This window comes from Sciurus carolinensis, chromosome 3, assembly GCF_902686445.1.
Source record: "Sciurus carolinensis chromosome 3, mSciCar1.2, whole genome shotgun sequence".
In the NCBI taxonomy this organism is placed as follows: Eukaryota; Metazoa; Chordata; class Mammalia; order Rodentia; family Sciuridae; genus Sciurus; species Sciurus carolinensis.
The window spans coordinates 11590158-11613814 of NC_062215.1; the positions used below are offsets into that span (position 1 = coordinate 11590158).

Sequence of the window (23657 nt, forward strand, 5' to 3'; positions counted from 1 at the left end):
TGTCCCAGGGGGTACTGGAACCAGTCCTCAGAACAGTTGTACAAAGTGAAAAACTCTTCTGTATTTACCTAGTCTAACAGATCAGCAATATTATTAACTGACAATAAACTCTTCTGAGTGAGATTAAAGAAACTGGTTAACATAAATACAATGTCCTCTTGAACTTCAAAAAGGTCTAAAAAACCACAACCTGTTAAGGCAGGTGGTTGAAAAGTGCTGCAAAAGGGAAATGAGAACAGTCAGCTTGACTTCAAGTGAATCTTCTCCACTTCCTCACCTCTCTTCCCTCTTCCACTCTGGCCTCTCCCTTGCCACATCACCTGACGGTAAGCACAAGTCACCTTCCTGTTGCCAAGATCAACAGAGTTGTCACTCTCCACCTTACCAGAAACCTCAGGCACACAGCACCACGGACCACTTTTTTCTTCTGGAAACACTTTTCTGGCTCCATGGCTTCATGTTTCTGAAATTCTCCTCTTTCTGCCACTTCTGCTAGCATCTCTATCTCTGAACATTCTCAAAAGCCATGAAGACTTCTTAAGACTCTACTAGGAGCCCAAATCTTTCTCTTTACACCCTTTTCCTGAGAATCACATGCATTAGACAGGCTTTAAATATTACCTGGATATAACTAACTCCTAAATTTCTACTTCTAGCCCAAATTCTGTTCTGGATTCCAGTCTCAGGTTATCAAACTGTGCTTGGCATCTCCAACCTGTATGCCTCAAAGAGATCTCGACCTATTATGCACAAATCTTTCCCCTCAGAGTTCCCATATCAGTAAAAAATACCAATATCCACCTAGTTGTTAAAACCAGAAACCCACATCCCCTGTAATATATGCCTTTCTCCTTCATCCCATGCCCATCTGTCAGTTCCAATGATTTTCCCTACAAAGGAGATCTTTTTTAAAAATAAATTGTTCTAATTAGTTGTATATGACAGTAGAATGCATTTATACATTTTGATAAATCAAACATAAATGGGAGTATAATTTCTCATTTTTCTAATTGTACATATTACAGGATTACATCGGTCATGCAGTCATATATGTCATGAGGTAATAATATCTGTTTCACTCTACTAACCTTCCTACCTCCAACCCCTTCCCCTCCCTTTACTCCCCTCTACCTAATATAAAGTAACCCTATTCCTCCCTAGCAACCCCCACACCATTGTGAATTAGCATTCGCATATCAGAGAAAACATTTGGCCTTTGGTTTTTTGGGTTTGGCTTATTTCGCTTAGCATATTTTCCAACTCCATCCATTTACCAGCAAATGCCATAATTTTATTCTTCTTTAAAGCTGAGTAATATTCCACATTCTCTCTCTCTCTCTCTCTGTGTGTGTGTGTGTGTGTGTGTGTGTATACAGATCACATTTTCTTTATCCATTCATCCGTTGAAGGGCACCTAGGTTAGTTCCATAGTTAAGCTATTGTGAGTTGAGCTGCTATAATCATTGATGAGGCTATGTCACTGCAGTATGCTGATTTTAAGTCCTTTACGTATAAACCAAGGATTGGGATAGCTGGGTCAAATGGCGGTTCCATTCTAAGTGTTCTGAGGAATCTCCCTATTGCTTTCCAGAGTGTTTGCACCACTGTGCATCCCCACCAGCAATGTATGCGTGTACCTTTTCCCCACATCCTTGCCAACACCCATTGTTGCTTGTATTTTTGATAATTGCTATTCTGATTGGATTTGCATTTCTCTAATTGCTAAAGATGTTGAACATTTTTTCATATATTTGTTGATCAATTGTATATCTTCTTCTGTGAAGTGCCTGTTCAGTCCTTTAGTCCATTTATTGATTGGGTTATTTGTTTTTTTTGGGTTTTTGAGTTCTTTATACATACTAGAGATTAATGCTTTATCTGAGGTACACATGGTACAGATTTTCTCCCAATCTGTAGCAAAGCAGATCTCAAACTCATTTTCTTTTCACTTCTCTGGTCACCACTAGATGACAAGCTGCTCATTTTGCAAGTCTCTCAACTCTGGAATTGGTTGGCACCCAGAATAGGACCTAGCGCAAGGGCTCTCTCCACTCCCACTTAACAGCCTGAGTAATCTTGCCTAAAATCCTTTGGTGGCTTCCTAATGCATTCAGAGAAACCCCAAAATCTTCAACGTGGGCTACAGGTCGAGCAGGAACTGGCTTCGGCCTGCTGCCCATCTGCTACCAGGTCAGACACCCCTGGAGCTCCACCCTCACCAGCCGTGATTGCATTCTCTGACAGCAACAGGCCTTTCTATCTCGTACCTGGGCTCCTTCTTTCTCCTCCACGCCTGGCTGGCAGTCTCAGCCATGGGGTCTACACCATGTCATGTCCTCAGACCAACCTCTTGGTATCGTGTTGCTTCCTTTTCCTTCAGAACACTGATCACACGTATAATTATATTGGTTAGTCTGTCTCTCTAGCAAACTAGCATCCAACTAGCATCCACGGTCAACAGATTACTTTCATTGGCTCCCTAGCAAACACCTAGCCTGCAAACTGGTGCCTACTTCATCCATGGGTGAGAAAAAGCATGTAATTGCTGCCAAATCTGCCAAAGAAAGTTACCAGACCTGATACAGAATTAACAGGGTTCCTGTACTCTGCTACCCAGGGCTTTCCTACCCTCACTTTTTACAGTAGAGGAGAAAAGAGCTCAGATAACTATAATGAACTGGATACTCTTAAAGCAACTCTCTAAACCTTAATGCTTGCATACAGAAGACACAGGGTCCTATAAAAAATGTATTTCTGCAGAATTAACTTTTTCATAAAGTACTGCTTTTTCAAGTGAAGGTCACCAGGCTGGGTTAGGGAAATAACTAAGTGGTAGGGCATTTGCATAATATTCGGGAGACTCTGGACTCAATCTCCAATACCACCAAAAGGAAAAAAAAAAAGCCACACATTAAGGCCAAACCTGCAAAGTACTGTTCAACTGGGGGACTTAGGTTCTCTTACTAAATTGTATTATCAATTGTCAAGTTGGTTGCATTTAATCAAAACATACCATGATTAAAAAGTCAAAAAAAAATTAAGCAAGTGTAACTCTCCTTGTCCTAGTGCAGAGGTGAAACACACAGAACCTACACATAATAGTTAAAAGTTCCTACCATTATTTAAGCTGTAGCAAAGACAGACTGTTCTAATGTAAATGTGATACCATTAGTAAGAGTCAAAAATAGCACCACATTTGTATTACCAAATTTTTATCTGAAGTGGTCAAACCACATTATTCATTTGGAGACATGGTCCCAACCATGTTGCCCACACTGACTTTAAACTCCTGGGCTCAAGCAATCTTCCCGCCTCGGCCTTCCTAGTAGCAGGACTACAGGGGTGTACCACCACGCCGGGCTCACATTATTCTTTTAAAAACTTTGATTATGATAAATAGTATTTACAGCTTTTATGAATTTATAGTATCTAATCATTTAGGTTTATAAAAATGAATTTAGCTGGGTGCAGTGGCACACACCTGTAATCTCATATCTGGAAAGCTGAAGTAGAAAGATCTCAAGGTCAAGGACAACCTTGGCAATTTAGTGAGACACCATCTCAAAATAAAAATTAAAAAGGTCGCTCAGTGGTAGAGCACCCCGGGTTCAACTTCAATCTCCAATACCTCCTCACAAAGAGAATTTAGAAACCATCTTACAAATAATTATTAGTAATTTTATTTGTCTGAAGTATATTCATGTATACATTCTCATTTGTTGGGTATATCACACCAGAGCTGACCAGGCAACAATCTAGCATGTCGCTCTAGCAACTGGGAAAATGGAGGAAAAAGTTGCTCATGGCTAGGAACTTCAATGAGTTTTTCTTTTCCTTAACATTAATGAATAGTATAATCAAACTTCATATCATGAAGACCACATTAAAAGCACTCGATATTATCGATCCTCTCTATAACTTCTACTGAGATAATGTACCCTGTTAAACAGAAAAATAATTTTTTAAAAAGTTACCCATAGAATAGGAAAACAATAACCAGGATGTTGAAAAGGAAAGTGAAAGTCTCCCACTTCAATTATTCATTATTTCAGTTCTTTTCTTTAACCTTTCTGAAATGGCTTACAGAGATGAGAAATGTCCTGTTTACAAACTAAATATAGCTGTTCTGGCTCAAAGAACCCAGACACAGTTACACTTTGGGATGTAAGGTGGTATAGAAGAGTTCTGTTTGACGGTCAACATTGGTTTTCAATGCTAAAATCAAAGTTTTTTCTTTATGGGGAACAAATCTGAAATTTGTTTATTTTGCTCTCTGGTAAAAGGTAGGAATTCTATGTTAGACTAAAGTTTTTAATTGGTTTTTACATAAAATGTTCAGGTGCTATAAGAACTCACCAAAAGCAACACAGAACCTTAAAAAAAAAAAAAAAGGCATTCTGTAGTTTACAAACAAAAGGAACTTTTTTTTTTTTAACCTTGGATGAAGTCCAAATGCCCTTTTTAACCTGAATACTCATTAAGCCTCTGCCAAGTCCTAGGCAGGAAAATGGTGGAAAGGGAGAGTACGTATGTGTATAGGTGTGGAAGGGAGCCACAGAGATGAAGGGGAAGGGAAAGCAGAAGAGCCAGACCCTTCAGTGGGTGGCAGAGCGACTGCACCTGTGCTAAAGGTTATCTTGCCACACTCCAGTGGGAAGATAAGGATTTGGTCAGCTCTGCCTAAACAACTAACGCATTTCAGGAACACATGCTCCAAACCATTAGATAATTCTGGCTAGATATCTCATCGTGAAGATGAGCCCAACCAGCCCCATGTGGTGGTGGCACACACCTGCAATCCCAGCTACTTGGGAGGCAGAGGCAGGAGGATCACAAATTGGAAGCTAGCCTGAGCATCTTAGCAGGACCCTGTCTCAAAATAAAAAAATTTCACCCACCACATTGATTTAAAAATCTGATTCATTTTTCCAAAAGTGATACCACCACTGCAAAAGATCAGTAACTTTGGCCAAGTCCACGGAAGACCAGTTCTCAAAACAAAACTAATTCCTTGACCTATAACAGTCCATTCTTTTTTTCTTTTTCTTTCTTTTTTTCCTCTGGTAATAGGGATGAACCTGGGGGTGCTTAACCACTGAGCCACATCCCCAGTCCTTTTTATATTTTACTTTGAGACAGGGTCCCAAGTTGCTGTGATAATACACATGTGCCCACGCCCAGCCATATCAGCCCATTCTTTTTTTTTTTTTTTTGCGGTGCTGGGGATTGAACCCAGGGCCTTATGCATGCGAGGCAAACACTCCACCAACTGAGTTATCTCCCCAGCTCCATATCGGCCCGTTCTTAATACTGCTCTCTGCCCATGGCTCTAGCAATTTGTTTTTTAAAAAGCATCATTAAAGACGACTCACAATATAAAGAATAATATCACCCAGATAGGGAAACAATGAAGCACTTTCAAGCAATGAAATACAAACCACTGCTAATTTACAGGGAAAAGAACCACAGTTTAAAAATTAGGCTGTTTGTGACAAACTACAATGTGAGGTGTTCACATGCAGTACAAAAACTGTGACATAATTACATAAAAAACTTCACAAAAACAGAAAGTTTCAGAAAACTTCACAAAAACAATAATGTTCTGACATCCCTGTCTCCAAAACAAAAACAAATGTGAACAATTATACATAGGGTAGGTGCTAATTTCTGACATTTTCCTAGAAAAACGTATGGCTGCCTTACTGACTGCCATTAAACTTCTGTTCTTCAGAGTACATAAAAGCCATGTTCACTGATGAATGATCAGCTGAGGACCACTACTACAGTGAACCGTCAAGAGGACTTGGGGCTGGGGAGATAGCTCAGTCGGTAGAGTGCTTGCCTTGTAAGCACACAAGGCCCTGGGTTTGAACCTCAGCACCCCGCCCCCCCCCAAAAAAAGAGGACTCAACCTGAGCCTTTACCAAGATGTATAAGGGACAGGACACACTCTAAGTTGTTTTATTTACCATTAAATGTCACTTAAGATTATTTATATCCTAACTATAAGTTGGTCAGTAAAAAGAGAACAAATACCACAGAATATAATGAAAGTTCAGAATATGTAAAGAATCACATGACTACCACTATAATATCAAAGACTCAAAAAAAGTTTACACATACTTAAAATAATATACTAGAACTTAACAGGGGATGCTGATTACTTGTGTTGGGGGTGGCGGTCAGAAAAGAATGGGGATGAACGAATGCCCCAGGGATATGCTTGAGCCCTTGCAAAATGGTTTAGCGGCCAGCACTGCAGACCTGGAATCAGCAGAGTCCCAGAGTCAATTCTGTCACTTACTAGGTCTGTGAATGAAAACATCTCAAGGAACCCGTGTCTCAATATTTTAATTTGTAAAGTGACAACAACAGCATGTATTTTGTTTCTCTCACAACTTTTTAAAGGATGAGATGATAATGTATATGTTTAGAGCTTTGAAAAGTACAAAGCAATTATTATAAACATGAAGGTATTGGACAGTGATTTTAGGTATCAACATTGAAAAGTAATTATCTGAAGAAAGAAATCGGCACCTGTTTGGGGCCAATATGACTAGATCCCCTATCTTGGTTGGGCTGCTGACCATTAGCAAAAGATGAACAGGGAATATTCCATCCAGTGAGTTACAGACCATTATGCTTTTCTTTAAAGCAAGTCCACAAACCTTCTTCCTGGATTAAGTCCACACTCAGTTGAGTTCTGAACTGAAGTCTTGCTTTCATACAACTATTTCCTTGTTCCATCCTCCTGTTCTTTAATAAACATTTTCAAAGCAGCGTAAGCTACTGTACCAGAGTTCTGTTTAGCAATAAAAGTAATACAGAAAGCAGCACAGTAGTTTACAATTCCCCTTTAGCACCAAGAGCCCAGATATCCCAGTAAAGTTTCCAGCCAAAAAAAAGTAAACATGAAAATGTCAACATAATACAAGTGATTAAGCCTATATGCACATGTGCTCATGCACCCACCCATCACAAAGTTATATTAAAACTATAAGCACTTGCCAAAACATCCTCTGTTTTTAAAGTAAATAGTACTATGGTTCTGGGTTTCAAGATTTGGATGAAATAAAGAGCAAACATTCATACAGTCGATCAAATTCACCCAAAGGAAGTTCCACCTACAGAGACCTAAACTAAATCTCTACCATCTCTGATGCTATATAATCCTTATATTATATAGGCCAAGAGACTCTACCCTAAACCTAGAATCAGTAAACACTCAACAGGTTTTTAGCAATGGAAGTCGAAGTCCTTCCTTGGTTTTACTGGGAGAAATTGGACCAAATTCTACAACAGAAACAGTATTTTACACCCGAATGAAATAACTGAACTTTTTAAAGCAAATCCAAATCAGTGTTGATGAATAAATGAATCTGATTTTACTATATTTTAATTACATGCTACAGTGCAAATAAAAATATTTTAGTCAAAACAGAAGTTTCTAGTTCTTTGGTTGTCACTGAGCTTCTTTTTATAGGCCAATCATGAAACTAAATAGTTACTTTGTTACACAGACTGAAGGGAGAAACTATGTCTTCCTGAATAAACTACTTTATCAGCTTGGAGAAGTACAACCATCATCAAGTACAAACTGTATCCCTTGAGTAAGAAAAGTCAAGTCCAACTAAAGTTACCATAATCAACAAAGAAAACAGTTTTGGTTTCAGGAATTGAAAAGACTGGCTGTTGCAGGAAGCTGTATTAGCCCTGACAACGTTAAACCATTTACCTAAACTAGGAAGCTATCGGGTACTCTGCCCACTAAGGCACATGCTGTTCAGTCTTGTCCTATACAACCAGTGTTGCTTACACTTCTCAACAGGAACCACAAATCAAACAAATGAACCAGTTGGCAGTGACTCCCAGTCACTGTGTTGGTCTGATCCATACTGCCATTTGCATCACATAACCCAGCTAAGCCTTAACCCCCATATCTCTTCTATCACCCAAATTGCTACATTGCCTAGCATTTGTCACTTCATTAGTTTTTTTAAAGACATAGTATCTCACTGGTGTAGTGGCAGGCTACACTCAAAGTAGGGTATTACAAATATTTAATCCAGTGCTAAAAGAACTGCTTATTATTCTCAAAGTGCAATTTATAACTAGGAAGTTACCTACGTTTTAACAAGAAATGTGAATCTTAGATTTTTATTTTCCACAGAAAACTATTTAGTTTACCCATAATGGGACTAACCAGAAAAGGAAATGTTTGCCTTTGGGAACTTAGGAAAGGAAACATTCATGTTTGTACTCAAAGTTATTACTAACAAAAGAGTGGTCTTCTCTGGAAGGTCACTAGATAGAGTAGGCTACTACTCTATCCTTTATCCAAAAAATTGATTAAAGGGTAGTTATTCATCTTAAGCAAAACTGTTAATTATGGACAGTTTTAAAAACTGTCAATAATTTTTCATTTCAATTTGCACTGAGTCTAATAATCAATCATCGGTTGAAATACAAAGATTCATTTTAATTTTAGTTACTCTATCTGCTAACTCCTTTCACCTCCTTGATAATTACTTGTCCTATCCAAAATTCAAAATTCTACATTTGTAAACATTACCAAAAGACAGAAAAAATTATGATTTCATATAAATATACATACATGTGTATGTGTGTGTGTGTGTGTGCATGTATATGTTTTGGGATACTGGGTATTGAGCCCAGGGGCACTTTACCACTGAGCTATATCCCCAGGCCCTTCTTAAATTTTTTATTTTGAGACAAGATCTCACTATTGTTTAGGGCCTGGCTAAGTTGCTGGAAATTACCTTGAACTTAGGATCTTCCTGCCTCTACCTCCCTAGTGGCTGGGATTTCAGGTGAACACCACTGCACCCAGCAAAAAATGATGATTATATAATACAAAAACTTTTCACTTCCTGGAAAATTCACAAACTACCGTAAGAACATAATTTATATTTCCCAGAAATAACTTAATGTAGAATGTTTCCTTTTCTTTTCTTTTTTATTTTTTTTTAGAAGATCTTCATAATTCAGAATGTCACTAAAAATGAGGAAATAAAGTGTTAGGCCCTAGGCAAATAGAAAAGAAAAAGACTAGTGAGGCATACCAAGGGGGCTTCTTCTTCCACATTAGGCAGGAGCCAAACATGAATGTAAGCAACTCTACTGCACAGGAGGGCTTTGATGAATACCAGAAGCAAGCACACTTGGGAGACTAGAGGGCACAGAGAGACACATTCCAGCCTCAAGGACTGGGGAAGCTTCAAATAAGACGTGTTCCTAAGACATGGAGGGGGGAGCGGGTGACAGGAACAAGTTCATACAAATCATCTATGGCTGTTTGCTGAAAATACAGATGACTGGGTATCATCCAATTCTAGAAGCAGATACTCATAATCTGGGAATCTACTTGTTTTAATAAGCATGCCAGTAAATCTGAAGCAAGGGATCCATAGACCACATTTAGTCACATTAAAATTTGATTACTATTGCTCTAAGTGAAGGATAAGAGCTGATGAACAGATAGGGTTCTTGCAGAAGGACTACGTGAGAGCTTTATGGTAACAGAGAATCAGGGCATGTGGGTATTAAGAGGTTATAGGACACCAGGCACGGTGGTGCACACCTGTAACCCAAGCAACTCTGTAGGCTGAGGCAGGAGGATCATAAGTTCAAAATAAAATATAAAAAGGGCTGAGGATATGGCTCAGGGTTAAGCACCCATGGGTTCAATCCCTGGTAAATAAATAAATAAATAAATAAATAAATAAGGTTCCAGGGTGTGTTCAGCTGCCTGATAAAACATGCTGTCAGAATCAAAGGTAAGGTACTAGAGTGTTGACTCCCACAACGAGGCTCAACTGTGTTCTGGAGGCAATGAAGAATGATTAAAGCTTTCTGAGAAATGCCATGCTGTGTTTGAACAAAATTACTTTGGAGTCCACACAAGAGGAACAAGGACAATAATGTAAAGGAAGGAAGGAGGAAATGGCTGGGTATGGTGGTGCACCCCTGTAATCCCAGTGGCTAGGGAGGTTGAGGCAGGAGGATAGCAAATTCAAAGCCAGCCTCAGCAACTCAACAAGGTTCTGAGCAACTCAGCAAGACTCTAAAAAAAATATAAAAAGGGCTGGGGATGAGGTTCAGTGGTTAAGCGTCGCTGGGTTCAATTCCCAGTATCAAAAAAAGAAGGAAATGGATGCAAGAGACTTTATGAATGAAGAAAGAACAGGATTGGGGATTTGCTGTGCAGAGACAATAAGAGGGAACTGACAATAACCTGGAGGAAAATTTTAAATCAGCCAAGTGCCTTCTTAGTGTCCAACACTATGCCAAGCACCACAGAGAACCCACAAGGATGAGTGTAATTAAGATAACATAAAAATCAAGCACCCACTATATGGGCCAGTTCTATTAACAAAGCCAAGGATATACCCAGCTAAAAAATCCTGTCTCCAGTTTAAAATTAGATCTCGCCCTGTTCCTCCTTTTTTGTGCCTTTACTTCTTATTCATGAAAAGGGAATTTTGTTGCCTGCCTTTCTCTGCCTTTCAGAACTTTTTGGCTCCTGAAGCATTAGCTGGCTCAGGTCAAGGGCATCCTCGTCTTCATCCTAAGTAGTTTTACCTACAAGTTTCAATGACTAAAAAATATTTAGAATTTTTTTTTAAATCAACAATTATATGAGTCTTAATGTGTGACTAAGATGTGAAAGCCCAACTTCAATTAGATGGACTTAGGGCAAATAAGGAACTTTCCCACCGAGAACTTTCAGGTACAGAGTTGTTTGTTTATTCATTCAATATGTACTGAATGCTCATTACAGATGGCTGTTTCTTTCCTGACCTTGAAAGATGAATAAGAGCCTGAGAAAACTTAAGAGTGGAAAATGTGGTCTGTCAAGAAAATGAACTAAGAAGAACAAGTAGCACTTAACTGTAGGGATGGAGAAAGGTGATGACAAAGGGTAAGCCAAGGAATTCATTCGAGCAGGCCCAGTGAAAATAAAATAATACCAACCAGAAATATAGGAATTGAATGGAAGTCACCTGTCAAGTTAAATTCACAATTTTCAACATGCACACTGCCCACTACTCAATTTTAACAACAATGTGAGACAGCCTCTGACTTTCAGAAATGCACAAATTATTTGACAATGGGCTGAGGTTGTAGCTCAGTGGTAAAGTGCATGCCTAGCATGTGTGAGGCACCGTATTCAATTCTCAGAACCACATATAAATAAATGAATAAAATAAAGGTCCACTGACAATTGAAAAAACAATTTTTTTAAATTATCTAACAAGATACCTACACAAAAGAAGATGATTCTACAAGATAGTACGTAGTTAAACTACAGTTACATGACACACACAAGAGCCATAATTCAAAGAAAGTCAGTTTAAGGTATCAGTTCTATAAAAAGATACCAAGAACACTTTTCTAGAACTCTGGATAGTTAAGATTGCTTCTGAGTACAAGCTGTAACAGCAAAGCCTGCTGGCTGTACATCCTTGTATAGCCGCACCCATAAGTGTGGATCACTTTAATGCTGGTGACATCATCAACTTCCTAAGCGGTTTTAACTGTCACTTTATTTTAATCATATTATAGTAGAACACTCAGATCTGAACTACCTCCAAAGTGCATACAGTCTAGACTGCTATCATTGTTAGAATCTTTCTGGTCTTTGGCAAATAAAACCCAGAACACAGGCACTTACAACTAAATTGTAATACATTTGATTTAAAAATCTGTCTCAATTATTATTTGTCTCAATTATTGTTTTTGTATCTTTAACCTGGACTGTATCCTTTCTTTTCTACCCTTTCTTCAAGGTTGTATAATAGCCACTAAGTATTTTATGGGCACTCTTACCTAAGACCGAGAAGAAAATTAAATGTAAAATAAATTGTTTCTCATGTGAAACCTAAGTACAAAAAATATCGCTTTTTAAGAAGAAACATTTTCCCCATCATTATGTATTATTATAATGCACAAATAAAAAAAGGTGGAAAAAAGGGCTGCGGTGTAGCTCAGTGGTGAAGCACTTGCCTAGCACACGTGAGGCACTGGGCCTGATCCTCAGCACCACATGAAAATAAATAAATAAAACAATATAAAGGTACTGTGTCCATCTACAACTAAAAATATTTTTTAAATGTGGAAATAATAAAAGAACCATTTTATAACATGCACCGTAGAGCCTTAAGAAAACACAAAAATGCAAAGACATCAAAACTACATTTACTGTTAACATTAATAAAGAGTTTAATCTCTATATATCAAATTCTGTATCATGAGTACCCCTAAAGACTAAAAAACACACTTGAACTAAGTTCCAGTTACTGAACTCCAAGAATAAAAGGCCAATTTTTTCAGAAGGATGAACACTATTGCTAGGGTTGGGAGAAAATCAGTTTCAAAAAGAGAACAAAATTAGAAGAAAGTGCCTAAGAAAATCATGATGACCTCACTTTCAAAACTGAAAAAAGAAGCAGGGCAAGGTGGCACATTCCTATAATCCCAGCAATTTGGGAGGCTGAGACCCTAAGCAACTTAACAAGACCCTATCCCAAAATTTAAAAATAAAGGGCTAGGGATGTGGCTCAGTAGTTAAGCGCCCTTGGGTTCAATTCCTGGTACCAAAAAAAAAAAAAAAAAGGAAAGGAAAAATGACCAATTTTTCTCTTGCTCATATAGCAATACAGATAACTGAGGCTAAAATTTTGGATACATTATATTGTGGAAGTCAGTGAAAAATGCAAGTGAATCAAATATTATTAAATGTCATTAAAATAAAACCTCATTTTAAAAAACCAAATAACTCACCAGTTGGAATTCTCGTCGCCGGTCATAGGCATTTTGTATGCCGCTGTCCGCCCATAAGGCTCTTATAGCAGGAAGATATTGTAAAAAGACCCGCGTCTCCACCATTCCCTGGGCAGCCATGGGGGCCCGGGTGTCAAATGCCATCAACTTGTCTCCATGTAGCTGGTTTTCGTTATCTCCCCAAGGAATATGAAGCTTCTCTCGAGCATCTACCAGGACCCTCATACCTTTGTTTAAAAAAAAAAAAAAAAAAAAAAGTGTGGGAAAGAGTGGTTAGATACTACTATAAGCTTTTATTCCGGTTTCTTAAAATTTTAACTACTCAGGCCCACCTCCTCCTAAAGTGGAGACCAGCAACAAATCAAGCACCTATATCTTCTGGGGGTGGGGGGGACGGACTGTTGCTCACCTTCTTAAAATTAGAACCTTGAAGAGCAAATACTATTAAGGCAATCGCTCTTCCTGAAGAATTTTACCATGCTGCAATTTATAAAAATAATTTCTGGAGTGGAAGGTGGTCAAAACCAAACTAGAGAAGAAAAAGATTATGCTGCAGAGCCTAATGCCCAGACTCTTGAAGACAATGGCTGCAAATAAGATGTTATGAGCCTATCTAAAAGACATTTACTTACAAAATACTAAAAATTGTATGTTGTAACTGTCTTCAGTTTAGTTCCTTAGTACCCAACACTGAATCTCGAAGGAACACATTCAGAACCCCAAAACTCCCAGACCAAGTTTCAAATGAGTGTAAGTCAAAGAATGGCCTCAGATTTCCCTAAAAAGGGAAGATCAACTGAAAAATGATATAAAAACAGATGTCAACTCACAAAGGTTAGTTCGAACTCAGTATTTCTAACACTAAACTGTTACTTTTGGTTCATCTTAACAATCTATTATGAAGTCATTTGTTTGGATAACTGAAAAAAAACCATTTTGCTATTAATTTTCTGATTGTGCCATCTCAAAAAACCTGGATGCCTAGTGGTTTCACCTCAGAATGATGCTCAATATAGGTCACATGTTTAGTTTACATGAAAAATCAGGTGTTTACCTAACTCACAGTTAACATGTTGACTCTATTCATTAACACAATTCCTTACATTCACCTGCACTGGGATACAAAAGTACCTTCAATTAAGGACTGGCAAGGTAGAGTCTGGAGTTCTGAAAAAGACATTAATTAGTTTTGTGCTAAACGTTGAGGCAGGCTAACTACAACGGTCTTTTACAGTTTAACTGGTACCAAGGTTAAGAGCTGGGGGCGGTCTGTGCACTCCTAGTCTAGTGTTCTCCTATTATTGCCTCACAAACCCTTCCTCTCACAAACCCATGGAGGGGGGAAAAGTGACAAGAAGGAGTTGCTTATGTACTTCCTGAAAGAAAAAACCCCACTTAAAAATACACAGCTTGAAAAGGCCTGCCATCCGCAGCAAACTCCTAGACAAAATGTTCCCACAGATAACATAAGGAGAATCATGATGCACCTGACATCAATTCTGTCAATGCCTTTTACGTAAAAAATATCTGACACTAGAAAAACGAGAGCTGGTTCTTTTTCAATGACAAAATAAAAACCATTTCTCCCATTTCTTTGTACAGAAATAAAGACCTGGGTATTTTTCACTTGAGAACAATGTTTAATTTTCAAACATACTGTCAAACAGGAGCAGAGCCTATTATCCAAACAGTGATTCACGGACTCCGCCTGCACAGGCTCCCCATCACTTTTAGACCAAAGAGTTGTCACAGTCCCACACAATTTCATTTCAATAGATGTGGGACCCCTTTTTCTCTTGCCTCCGGTTATTTAGCAAAAAGAAGAGTGAAGGGGGTTGCAGGGTGATCACAAGCACACATCCTGTAACACTGGGGCGAAAAAACACTCGTGCTAGTTTTTCTAGATAAATTGCACGGGTCTAGATAAACTGCACTGCCAGGACAGTGAAGGTGACACACTCGAGTTTCACAGCTTTGCCTAAAGGGGCCGTGGGGGCCGTTCACCCTACGCCCTTGACAAGAGGCAAAAGTTTCCTGATTGCAATGGTTTCAGAATTCCCTAGCTCACCAGCCGGGCCAAGGAAGCCCGGGAACTGGGAGCGCCCTCGACCTTGTGACTCGGGTCCCCCACCCGGCGCCGCGAGGCTGGCACGGGGGTTGATCTCGGGTGGTCCTGCCCGGCCTGAGCGAGGACAGGGGAGGTCAGCCCGCACCCCGAGACGCCCAGCTCCCTCACTTCCCTCTCGGAGGGGGCGAGGCCGGCGGCAGGGTGTGGGGCTGGTCCTGGCCGCCGCCCGGGCCCCCTCTCACCTGGGGGCGAGGGCACCCCGGCGGCGGGCGCGGGGTCCGGGCGCGCCCCCTTCCCGCCCGCCCGCCCAGCCGCGAGCCGGTGCCCCGCCGGGGACCGGGCGGACGAGGGCGGCGCCCCGCCCCGCGCCCGCCGCCGCCCGGGTCCCGCGCCCCCGGCCGCGCCCCCGGCCCGGCCGGCACCTTTGATCACGTTGCTGTAGATGGTGGGGCGGAACTCCTCGCGCGCGCGCTGGTCGAAGTCCTGCCCGTGGATGATCCGCATCTGCTTCAGGAAGGTGGACTTGCCGCTCTCGCCCGCGCCCAGCAGCAGGATCTTCACCAGCCGCTTCACGTAGGTTTTCTCCCGCGACAGGCATTTGTCGATCTCCTTGGACTTGCGCTGCTGCTCGGCCTCGCCGCTCGTGAGCACGCAGCCGGGGAAGCACACGGACAGCACGGACCGCGACGGCAGGAAGTCCGCCATCTTGCCGCCGCCGCCGCCGCCTCGGCGGGCCCCTGCGGTTCCCTCCACCTCCTCCACGGGCGGCGGGCGGCTCCGGCACCGCGGCTCGAGGGCGGGGAGCGCTGCGGCGGCCCGAGCGCGCCCGGGGAGGGAGGGAACCAGCGAACTGACTCGCAGGGCGGGCCGGGCAGGGCGGGCCAGGCGAGCCGGGGAGGGAGGGAAGGAGGGCGGGCCCGGGAGGGGCGGTGGCCCCGGGGCGTGCGCGCGCCCGCCGCCTCCCGGGGGCGCGCACGCACTCACGTCGCGGCCTCTCCCGGGCCGGCCGGTCACGCGCTCGCCCCTTGGTCCGCCCGCCCGCTGGCTGCTGCCGCCGAGCGCGCGCGAGGAGGGCCGGGGAACTGCGGTCACGTGGGCGGGCCTGGCGGGCGCCCACGGAGCCCGACTTTCTGTTTTCCTCTATCTGCGCCCACTTTTGCGCGGAAGGCGAGCCCCAGAGGACCGACGCCAGGTCCCGAACTCTGCCCTTGGCTGCGTTTCTCCCCAACGGCTCCCGCCGCCCTTTTCCTTAGGTAGCGCATCCGCTGTCTGCTGTCACTTCCTCGTGCCTTATTTTGAGGCCACTGGCTGGGAAGTTATTCCAGCAGCGGGCACGAGCCTTGAAAGGTGTTTGGTGCATATTTTTTTCAGGTTACCACCTTGACATTGTGTTCCAACACTTGAACGATAACTAGATGAATCGATCCTAGTCTTCCCATCCCTTTTTGGCATTTCCTGAGCCCTGCAAAGGACCTTGGTTTGAGAAGAAAGAACTGGAATTGATGTCAATCTGAGAAGTGCTAGGAGAGGTCGTTAATGTCTGAGTGTGGATTCCCACGCACGTTAGAACTTGGGCAGTGCTTTAGCTCGTTGAAATTAGTGAATGAGGAGGAGGGTGAGGTCATGGTGAAAATCCCCCTGAACCGGACACTGCGATGCAGATTCTTCCCAACAAGGAAGCAGATAAGCAAACAGACTGAGAACTGCAGCAGGCAAATTTTAGGTTTCCTGCCAGACTACAGAGGATATGACCAGCAAGAGACTTTTTTTTTCTGTCCTAACGGCAGATTCAGGCCAGGACACCTGAAAGGGCTTCCAGGAGACAAGCAACAAGTGACAGCTGGGTTGGCAGAGTGACTATAACAAGGACCCCAGAAGCCGACATTTTCAGTCTTAGTATTTAGCTTCAAGTGGAAAAAGCCAAAAGCTGTTTTGGGTCTTTCTAGTTTTGGCAGTGCAACATAATGCTCCTTGGTTTGGGCTTCAGAAACTTCCTGTGTGTTAGGGAGTTGGGGTAAAAGGTCAGCACTCTGAGAGGCTTATGAACAAGTTTAAAAATCAGTGCTAATCAGTTACTGTCTGGGTTGGGTTAGTGACTGAGAAGCCTCATGACTCAATACATCGTTTGCAGTAAACAATGCCTGTAGTTGGATTATCTCTTGCTGGACTAACCAGGTCCATGGGGTGGACATTCTACAATCTACAAAGTGGGGTAGACTCACCTCTGGTATCTGTGGGTTACTAGGATCAGGATCACTGGTCAGTGCTTTCCATCCAAATGTATGGCAAAAGTCACCTCTGGTTGGAAGATTTCCCTGTGGTCTCAACTGATGTTAGGGAGACCCTGTGCTTAAACCATGAAAGGACTAGCCTCTGCCCAGGACAGGGACATAGCACAGGCCCCCAAGCCCCGTTTCTGCTTTGAATGTAGGTTCTAATCCAAACACTTCAGCAAAAAACAGGAGGGAAGCCTCTTTTTCTTATTCCTGAAGTGTGTGCAACATAATGGGATACAAGAATGCCTAGGAGGCAGGAAGATATTCCTGCCCAGCTAGTTCATGTTGTGACATGTAGAGAGCAGAGAAGCTGCTTAAAGCCCTGCGTGGAAATCTGCTTGGCTCACATCAGGCCTGGCTGCTCTAAGCAGTGTTTCTGACAGACATCTTTCGGAACAGCCCAGGGTTTGGCTGTAGCTATCTACTTCTTCTAACTGATGATCAAGACATCTTGTGAATTGTAACTAGAAAAATGGAAAAGAGTTTGGTGGTGCCTTTAAAAGTTTAAACATAGGAGCTGGGCTGGGCATGTGACTCAGTGGTTAAGTGCCCCTGGGTTCAATCCCTAGTACAAAAAAAAAAAAAAAGTTAAACATAGATGTGACCTAGCAATTCCACTCCTGGGGTATATACTCCAAAGAGCTGAGATGTTCAAACAAAACTTGCATATCCATGTTCATGGCAGCACTACTCAAAATAGTCAAAGATGAAAATGACCAGCAGAATGATTGGTAGACGGATATATCCGTGCAATGGAATTATTCATTCATTAAAAAGGAATGAAGTACTGATACACACTACAACATGAACTTTTTTCCATATTTTTTAAATTATTAGATTATAGTTGTATATAATGATGGGATTTGTTGTCATATACTCGTACATGCACACGATATAACAATATAGTTTGGCCAATATTACTCCCCAGCACTTTCCCCTTCCCTCCCTTTCTCCCACCTCTTGGTCCCTTTCCTCTACTAATCTCCCTTTGTATGACATGAACTTTGAAAATATTATGCTAAGTGAGGGAAAGAAGGCCACAAACATATTGTATGGTCTGGTTTATATGAAATGTCCAGAGTAGGCAAAACCACAGAAACAGAAAGCACATTAGTAGTTTCCAGAAGCTAGGGATGAAGGAAAAATGAGAAATGACTGCTTTAACAGATAGGAATTTTCCTTTGGGGGTGATGAAAGTGTTTTGGAACTAGATAGGGGTGATAGTTGCTGAATACTGTGAATGTGCATAATACCACTGATTTGCACACTTTAAAATGATCAAATGTCCTGGCTGTGGGTGGTGCATTCCTATTATTCCAGCAGCTCAGGAGCCTGAGGCAGGATAGTGAGTTCAAAGCCAGCCTCAGCAATTTAGTTAGTCCCTAAGCAACTGAGCAAGACCCTGTGTCAAAATAAACAATAAAAATGCCTCGGGACATGACTCAGTGTTTAAGCACCCGTAGGTTCAATCCATGGTGCCAATAAATAAATAAATAAATAAATAAAATGGTCAAATGAAGAGTTTGAGGCAGAAGAATCATGAGTTCAAGACCAGCCTGGGCAACACAATGAGACCCTGTTCCAAAATAAAAATAATTAAAATAAGTGAATAAATAAAATGGGGCTGGGGTTGTAGCTCAGTAAGTAGAATGCTTGCCTAGCATGAGTGAGGCATTGGGTTTGATCCTCAGCACCACATAAAAAAATAAATAAAATAAAAGTATTGTGTCCATCTACAACTAAAAATTTTTTTTAAAAAAATGGCCATGTACAAATAGAGAAACAACATGTATCCCATTTGTATATAATAATAATTAAAAAAAAAAAAGTAAAATGGGCTGAGGTTATGGCTCAGTGGTACAGCACTTGCCTAGCATGTGTGAGGCACTGGGTTCGATTCTCAGCACCACTATAAATAAATGAATAAAATAAAAGTCCATCAACATCTACAAAATATTAAAACATAAAATGGTCAAATTGTGAGTTTTATGTTATGTGAATCTTGCCATAGGAAACAACAACAACAACAACAAAACGAGTTAAGGAAAAGGTGTTTTCCTAAGTCACTGGCATCATTAACTTTGAAATTATGGATGTAGGGCTGGGCACGTTTTCGCATGACTGTAATACTAGCTGCTCAGAGATGTAGGCAGGAGGACCACAAGTTCAAGGCCAGCCTCAGCAATGTAGCGAACTTGAAGCCCTAAGCTCAGTGGTAAAGCTCCCCGGGGTTCAATACCTAGTAACCCCCCAAAAAAGAAAAGTGTCACAGTATGCATATCATGAATGGAAGTGTCATGTTTTAAAATAGTACCTATGACAATCTTAATTATTTACACCAGAAGCCAATCTACTAGCTGCTTCAGATTGCGTTATGGGGATATTGATATTTTCATTTTCAGATATATTATTTCATAAGTGGAAAAAAAAAATCCCAAACTTTTTTAAGGGAGTGTAGAGTCTACTGGTTAGAATTGAATCTGCTGGATGCTGTCTCCAACAGATCCAGATGTGGATTTATTGGAAACATCTGTTTTGTTGCTAGCTAGTTAATCCATATGCAAATGAAAGATTTAGCTGCCCCCTGGAGCTGTGTTAAAAGCATAGGAACAGTTGATTAGTTGCAGTGTTTGTTCTTGCTGGAAACTCAGTTTAGTGGCAAACAGTCTTGCAAGATAAATACTGAAAGGTCTGACTAAAAACGAAACACATTTCCAAATGGCTTTTCTCCTCTTGTCACATAGGATGGAACAAGCCCTTTCTAATAATCCTGTTATTCTTGAAGTCTACGATTGGTATTCTGCTCTTGGAACCGAAAGAAAGGCTTCTATTTTATAGTCACGAGTTATTTTCAATTTTTAAAAATGGTATTACTTAGCTTCTTTACCATCTTTTGTGCCAAATAACTTTGGGCTGTTTATAAAAATCAGGATTATCCACAAAGGACAAAAATGTGTCACCCTCAGACACAGTCAAAAGAATGTGCCAGAGGGTCCCGGAATGTTTCCAATGGGGTTTTTAAAAAGAAATTCTTTTTCTGAATGATGGGAAATATAACTTAAATAAACGTTTGACTTGCCAAGGTGACTACTCACTACTCAGAACAGGACAACACCCATTTAGATGTGTTTATTTAAAAATCAGTCACATTACTCGATGATTAAACCTTAGGTTAATTTTCTAATGAGGATGATGACATATCCTGCAGCCTCATTACCCAACTCCCTTCTGTCTCACCATCAATACAAAATAGGTGTATTCTAAAGCATTCTTACAGATAAAGCAGCCATGAACTTTTCCTATTCTTCCCTTCCCTGCCAGGAAAGCAAGGGAATTCCCGAGCTGTCCCATACTACGAACCTCTTACATATGTGTGATGGTTTAAGTGCTTCAGAGCACTCTGACCTAGTCATCTCATTCACTGCTCACAGTAGCCTGAGTAGGGACCTCGCAGCGTTAACCTCACTCTCCTGGGGCACGGGGAGAGGCCCACAGGAGGAAAGGCTTAGATGACTCTCTCCAAGCCTCCTTGACTGTGGCCAGTCGCACAGCAGGAACTGGAAGCTCCCTATCTTGACTCCATGCACTGCGATTTCTTATATGCCAAAATAGCCCCAGCGCCTGAAATGTCTAGGTGTGTGAAGTTCAAGCTTGAAACAAGAAGCTAACTGACTGCACTTTGCCTGGAGGCACCAGGGAGTCCAGTAGTTTTGTTTGTTGGTTGGTTGGTCTGTTTTTCCAGCCCCCTCCAGGCTGGCTGCCACCTTGAAGTTCCCCAGCTGTTGGGCTGATTCTAGTAAGATGTTCCATACTTTGAGCTCAGGCTGTGCTTGTAAAACGTTCCAGGTGGCTGATGGGGAAATACGAAAAGAGGAGCTGAGCTAATCGCAATGTGTACCTGGTGTGTGAGCCCCACGCATTATTCACTTAACATGAGTTAGATCTGAAAGGGCAACTTTTTTGGTAATGAAATTCGATGTCACCCATACCAAAATAAGTTTTTCACGTGGAAAGTTTCATATGAAACTAGACATGTGGAATTGAATTGTGGGTGGTTTTGTTTGTTGTTGTTAATAATGGAAAACCTGACTTTAATTATTGGTTATATTTTTTTCTCAGCCTCTGAAAAGGATCCATGAGCTGCTGATGATCAGCTGTGACCTCAGCTCATCAGAAGTCAGAAGCTGGTATTGTTTCAAAGACATGCACCAGCACCCCTAGAAGCAGCGGCACCTTGCTTGCTGCATCAGACCCCTTTACGGGCCATCTGCGTCTGTCTGAGACTCCTGAGAAACTAGAAAGGTCCTGCTCACTCCTTCTCTTTTATTTTCCCTTGCCACTTTTGTAAAGGAGGGATGCTTTCAGTATTTTCTTGCCTGTAAACACAAGTCCTGTTTCTCCAGAAAAGATCAAGTCTGCAGTCTTAATTTATTCCCCTGGTAGCAGCTTTCTTTTCCTGGGAACACTGGGGTAGCAGGCTTGGACCTGCTGCTTCCAGCAACTCCTGACTGGCTGACTGGTCTACAGGTAGCCTCGCATGTCACAACCTGCAGAGCCGGACTTTGCCTCAGAACAAAACGCCAGGGAGTGTCAACTGTTGAATTTATCGAGCAGGGAGAGTTCATCCATCGGTGCCCAGAAATGGTTCACGTGGCCTTTTTCAGATCGCTGCAGACGGGCTCCCAGAATAAATCAGGTCATCAATGAGTCTTTCTCCAAATTCCTGTATCAGCTGCAAAGGAAGAAAAAAGGCAAGCTCATAGAAGGATTCAGGGAACAAGAGCAACTGCTGAGTCAGAGTAACAGCATCGGAGACCTGAGAAGATGAAGCATTGTAACTCAGCTCCTCCTTCTGCTCCAGTTATTAGCTTTCTCCTGATACATCCCAACAGGGAGAAATGGGGGCGGGGATAAAAGCCAGGAGAAGTGACTTCCTATGTGTATTTCAAACTCGTGATGGCTTGAACTGTAACAGGAAGAGATCCTTACGTCGAGAGGGGATCCACTATCCTGTCTACACCAGCATGACTCCTGTCAGACTGTTCACCATTCATTTTGTTTTCCAGAGAAGGAATGCAGCCCAGTGGGAGAAGGAACTTGGGTGAGAACTCAGTTAACAAAGCCACGCCTCGCCTTTCTTTCCTGTAAAGTGGAAGGAGTTACACACAGAATCCTCAGGAAGATTAAATTATAGGACAGGTGCACTCAGTGCCCGTCCACAGATGGGAGGCTTGACTGAGGAAGAAGCAACCAAATGCCTTTAGAAGCCCGTTGGAGGCTTACCAGGGCCGACAATGACGTTCTTCCTTTATCTTTCCTCAATCTGTGCTTTAAACCTCTTGCTCAGGTATGCTCACAGCTGCCAATGTGTCCCCCGGCAGGATCTGTTTCTGGTTGCAAGGTTCTGATGACAATAAGAAAGACGTGCAAAAAAAAAAAAGAAAGACAGACATGCATATGAAGGGTTGGCCCCCGCAAATCTCAACTCTGAAGAGGGGTGGGGTTTATATTATCCACCAGAAGCCTGGGGAGTCACCTCATCAACCAGAGACCAGAGGGTCAAGTGGAGATGTTGGCAGCGTACGTTAAGAGAATGGCTTTGGCCAGACACAGTGGCGGACACCTGTGATCCCAGCAGTTCAGGAAGCTGAGGCAGGAAGATCACAAGTTCAAAGCCAGCCTCAGCAACTTAGGGAGGCCCTAAGCAACTCAGTGACCCCCTTTCTAAATAAAATATAATAAAAGGGCTGGGGATGTGGCTCAGTGATTAAACACCCCTGAGTTCAATCCCTGGTACCAAAAAAAAAAAAAAAAAAAAAAAAAGAGCAGGAGCTTCATTTTCTAATCTGCAAATCTGCGATGTGGGCACAGTAACCTCAGAGTGCTTCCATCGGGTGATGTGAGATGGCAGAGCAGGCGTCCAGTCAGTTCCCTTCCGACAGAATGCTTCCTTGTCCAGTGGATGAGCTGATAGCTATCATCAGGCCCATGGGCAGTGGCAGCGGTGACTCCTGGGCTTGACTGTTCATTCTGCACGTGGCCCACACCCCTATGCTCTGTGTGCACACAGACGCCGCTGGACGGCTGTCAGGCCTAGACCCCTTCAGGACAGACCACACCCAGGGAAGTAGGCTCGGCCCGCCTGAAAAAGGAACCTGAGGTCCTGGAACCTACAGTTCAGTCTGGGAGGAGGCACAGTAAGGCAGTCAGGCAGGGGCTTCTCTTATCTGGGGCGAGTGTGGCACTAGCTAAAATACGCAATGAGTTACCATCTAAATGACCTCCTTTCACAAGGGCCAGACTAGATCTCAAAATACTGCCCAATCCCTAGGATCTCCAAGTGGATCCTAATGGGGACACTTTGAATGTACCATTGAAACATTCCATTTAAGTCATTCACTAGCCAGTCCTTGGTCAGGGGCTGTTTGTATTCCTCCCAAAGGAGCCTGCTTAAGGCTCTGGTGGTCCCTGTCCTTCCCAAGGCCATTAAGGGCAGGAAGCCAGAAAGC

General features: G+C 42.3%; 1 protein-coding gene and 1 long non-coding RNA gene across 2 annotated transcripts in view; one reads left to right on the top strand and one right to left on the bottom strand.

Moving 5' to 3' along the window:
* Positions 1 to 15841, bottom strand: part of Gna13 (G protein subunit alpha 13) — a 39207-nt gene extending 23366 nt beyond the window's left edge. Inside the window, 2 exon segments of the mRNA XM_047544672.1 lie at positions 12805 to 13031; positions 15295 to 15841. Coding sequence (XP_047400628.1) covers positions 12805 to 13031; positions 15295 to 15577 — 510 coding nt within the window. The 5' untranslated portion in view covers positions 15578 to 15841.
* Positions 14950 to 22628, top strand: LOC124979865 (uncharacterized). Its single transcript, XR_007107702.1, has 2 exons — positions 14950 to 15445; positions 21268 to 22628. It is a non-coding gene; the product is annotated as an uncharacterized LOC124979865 (long non-coding RNA).
* The last annotated feature ends 1029 nt before the right edge of the window (positions 22629 to 23657 follow it).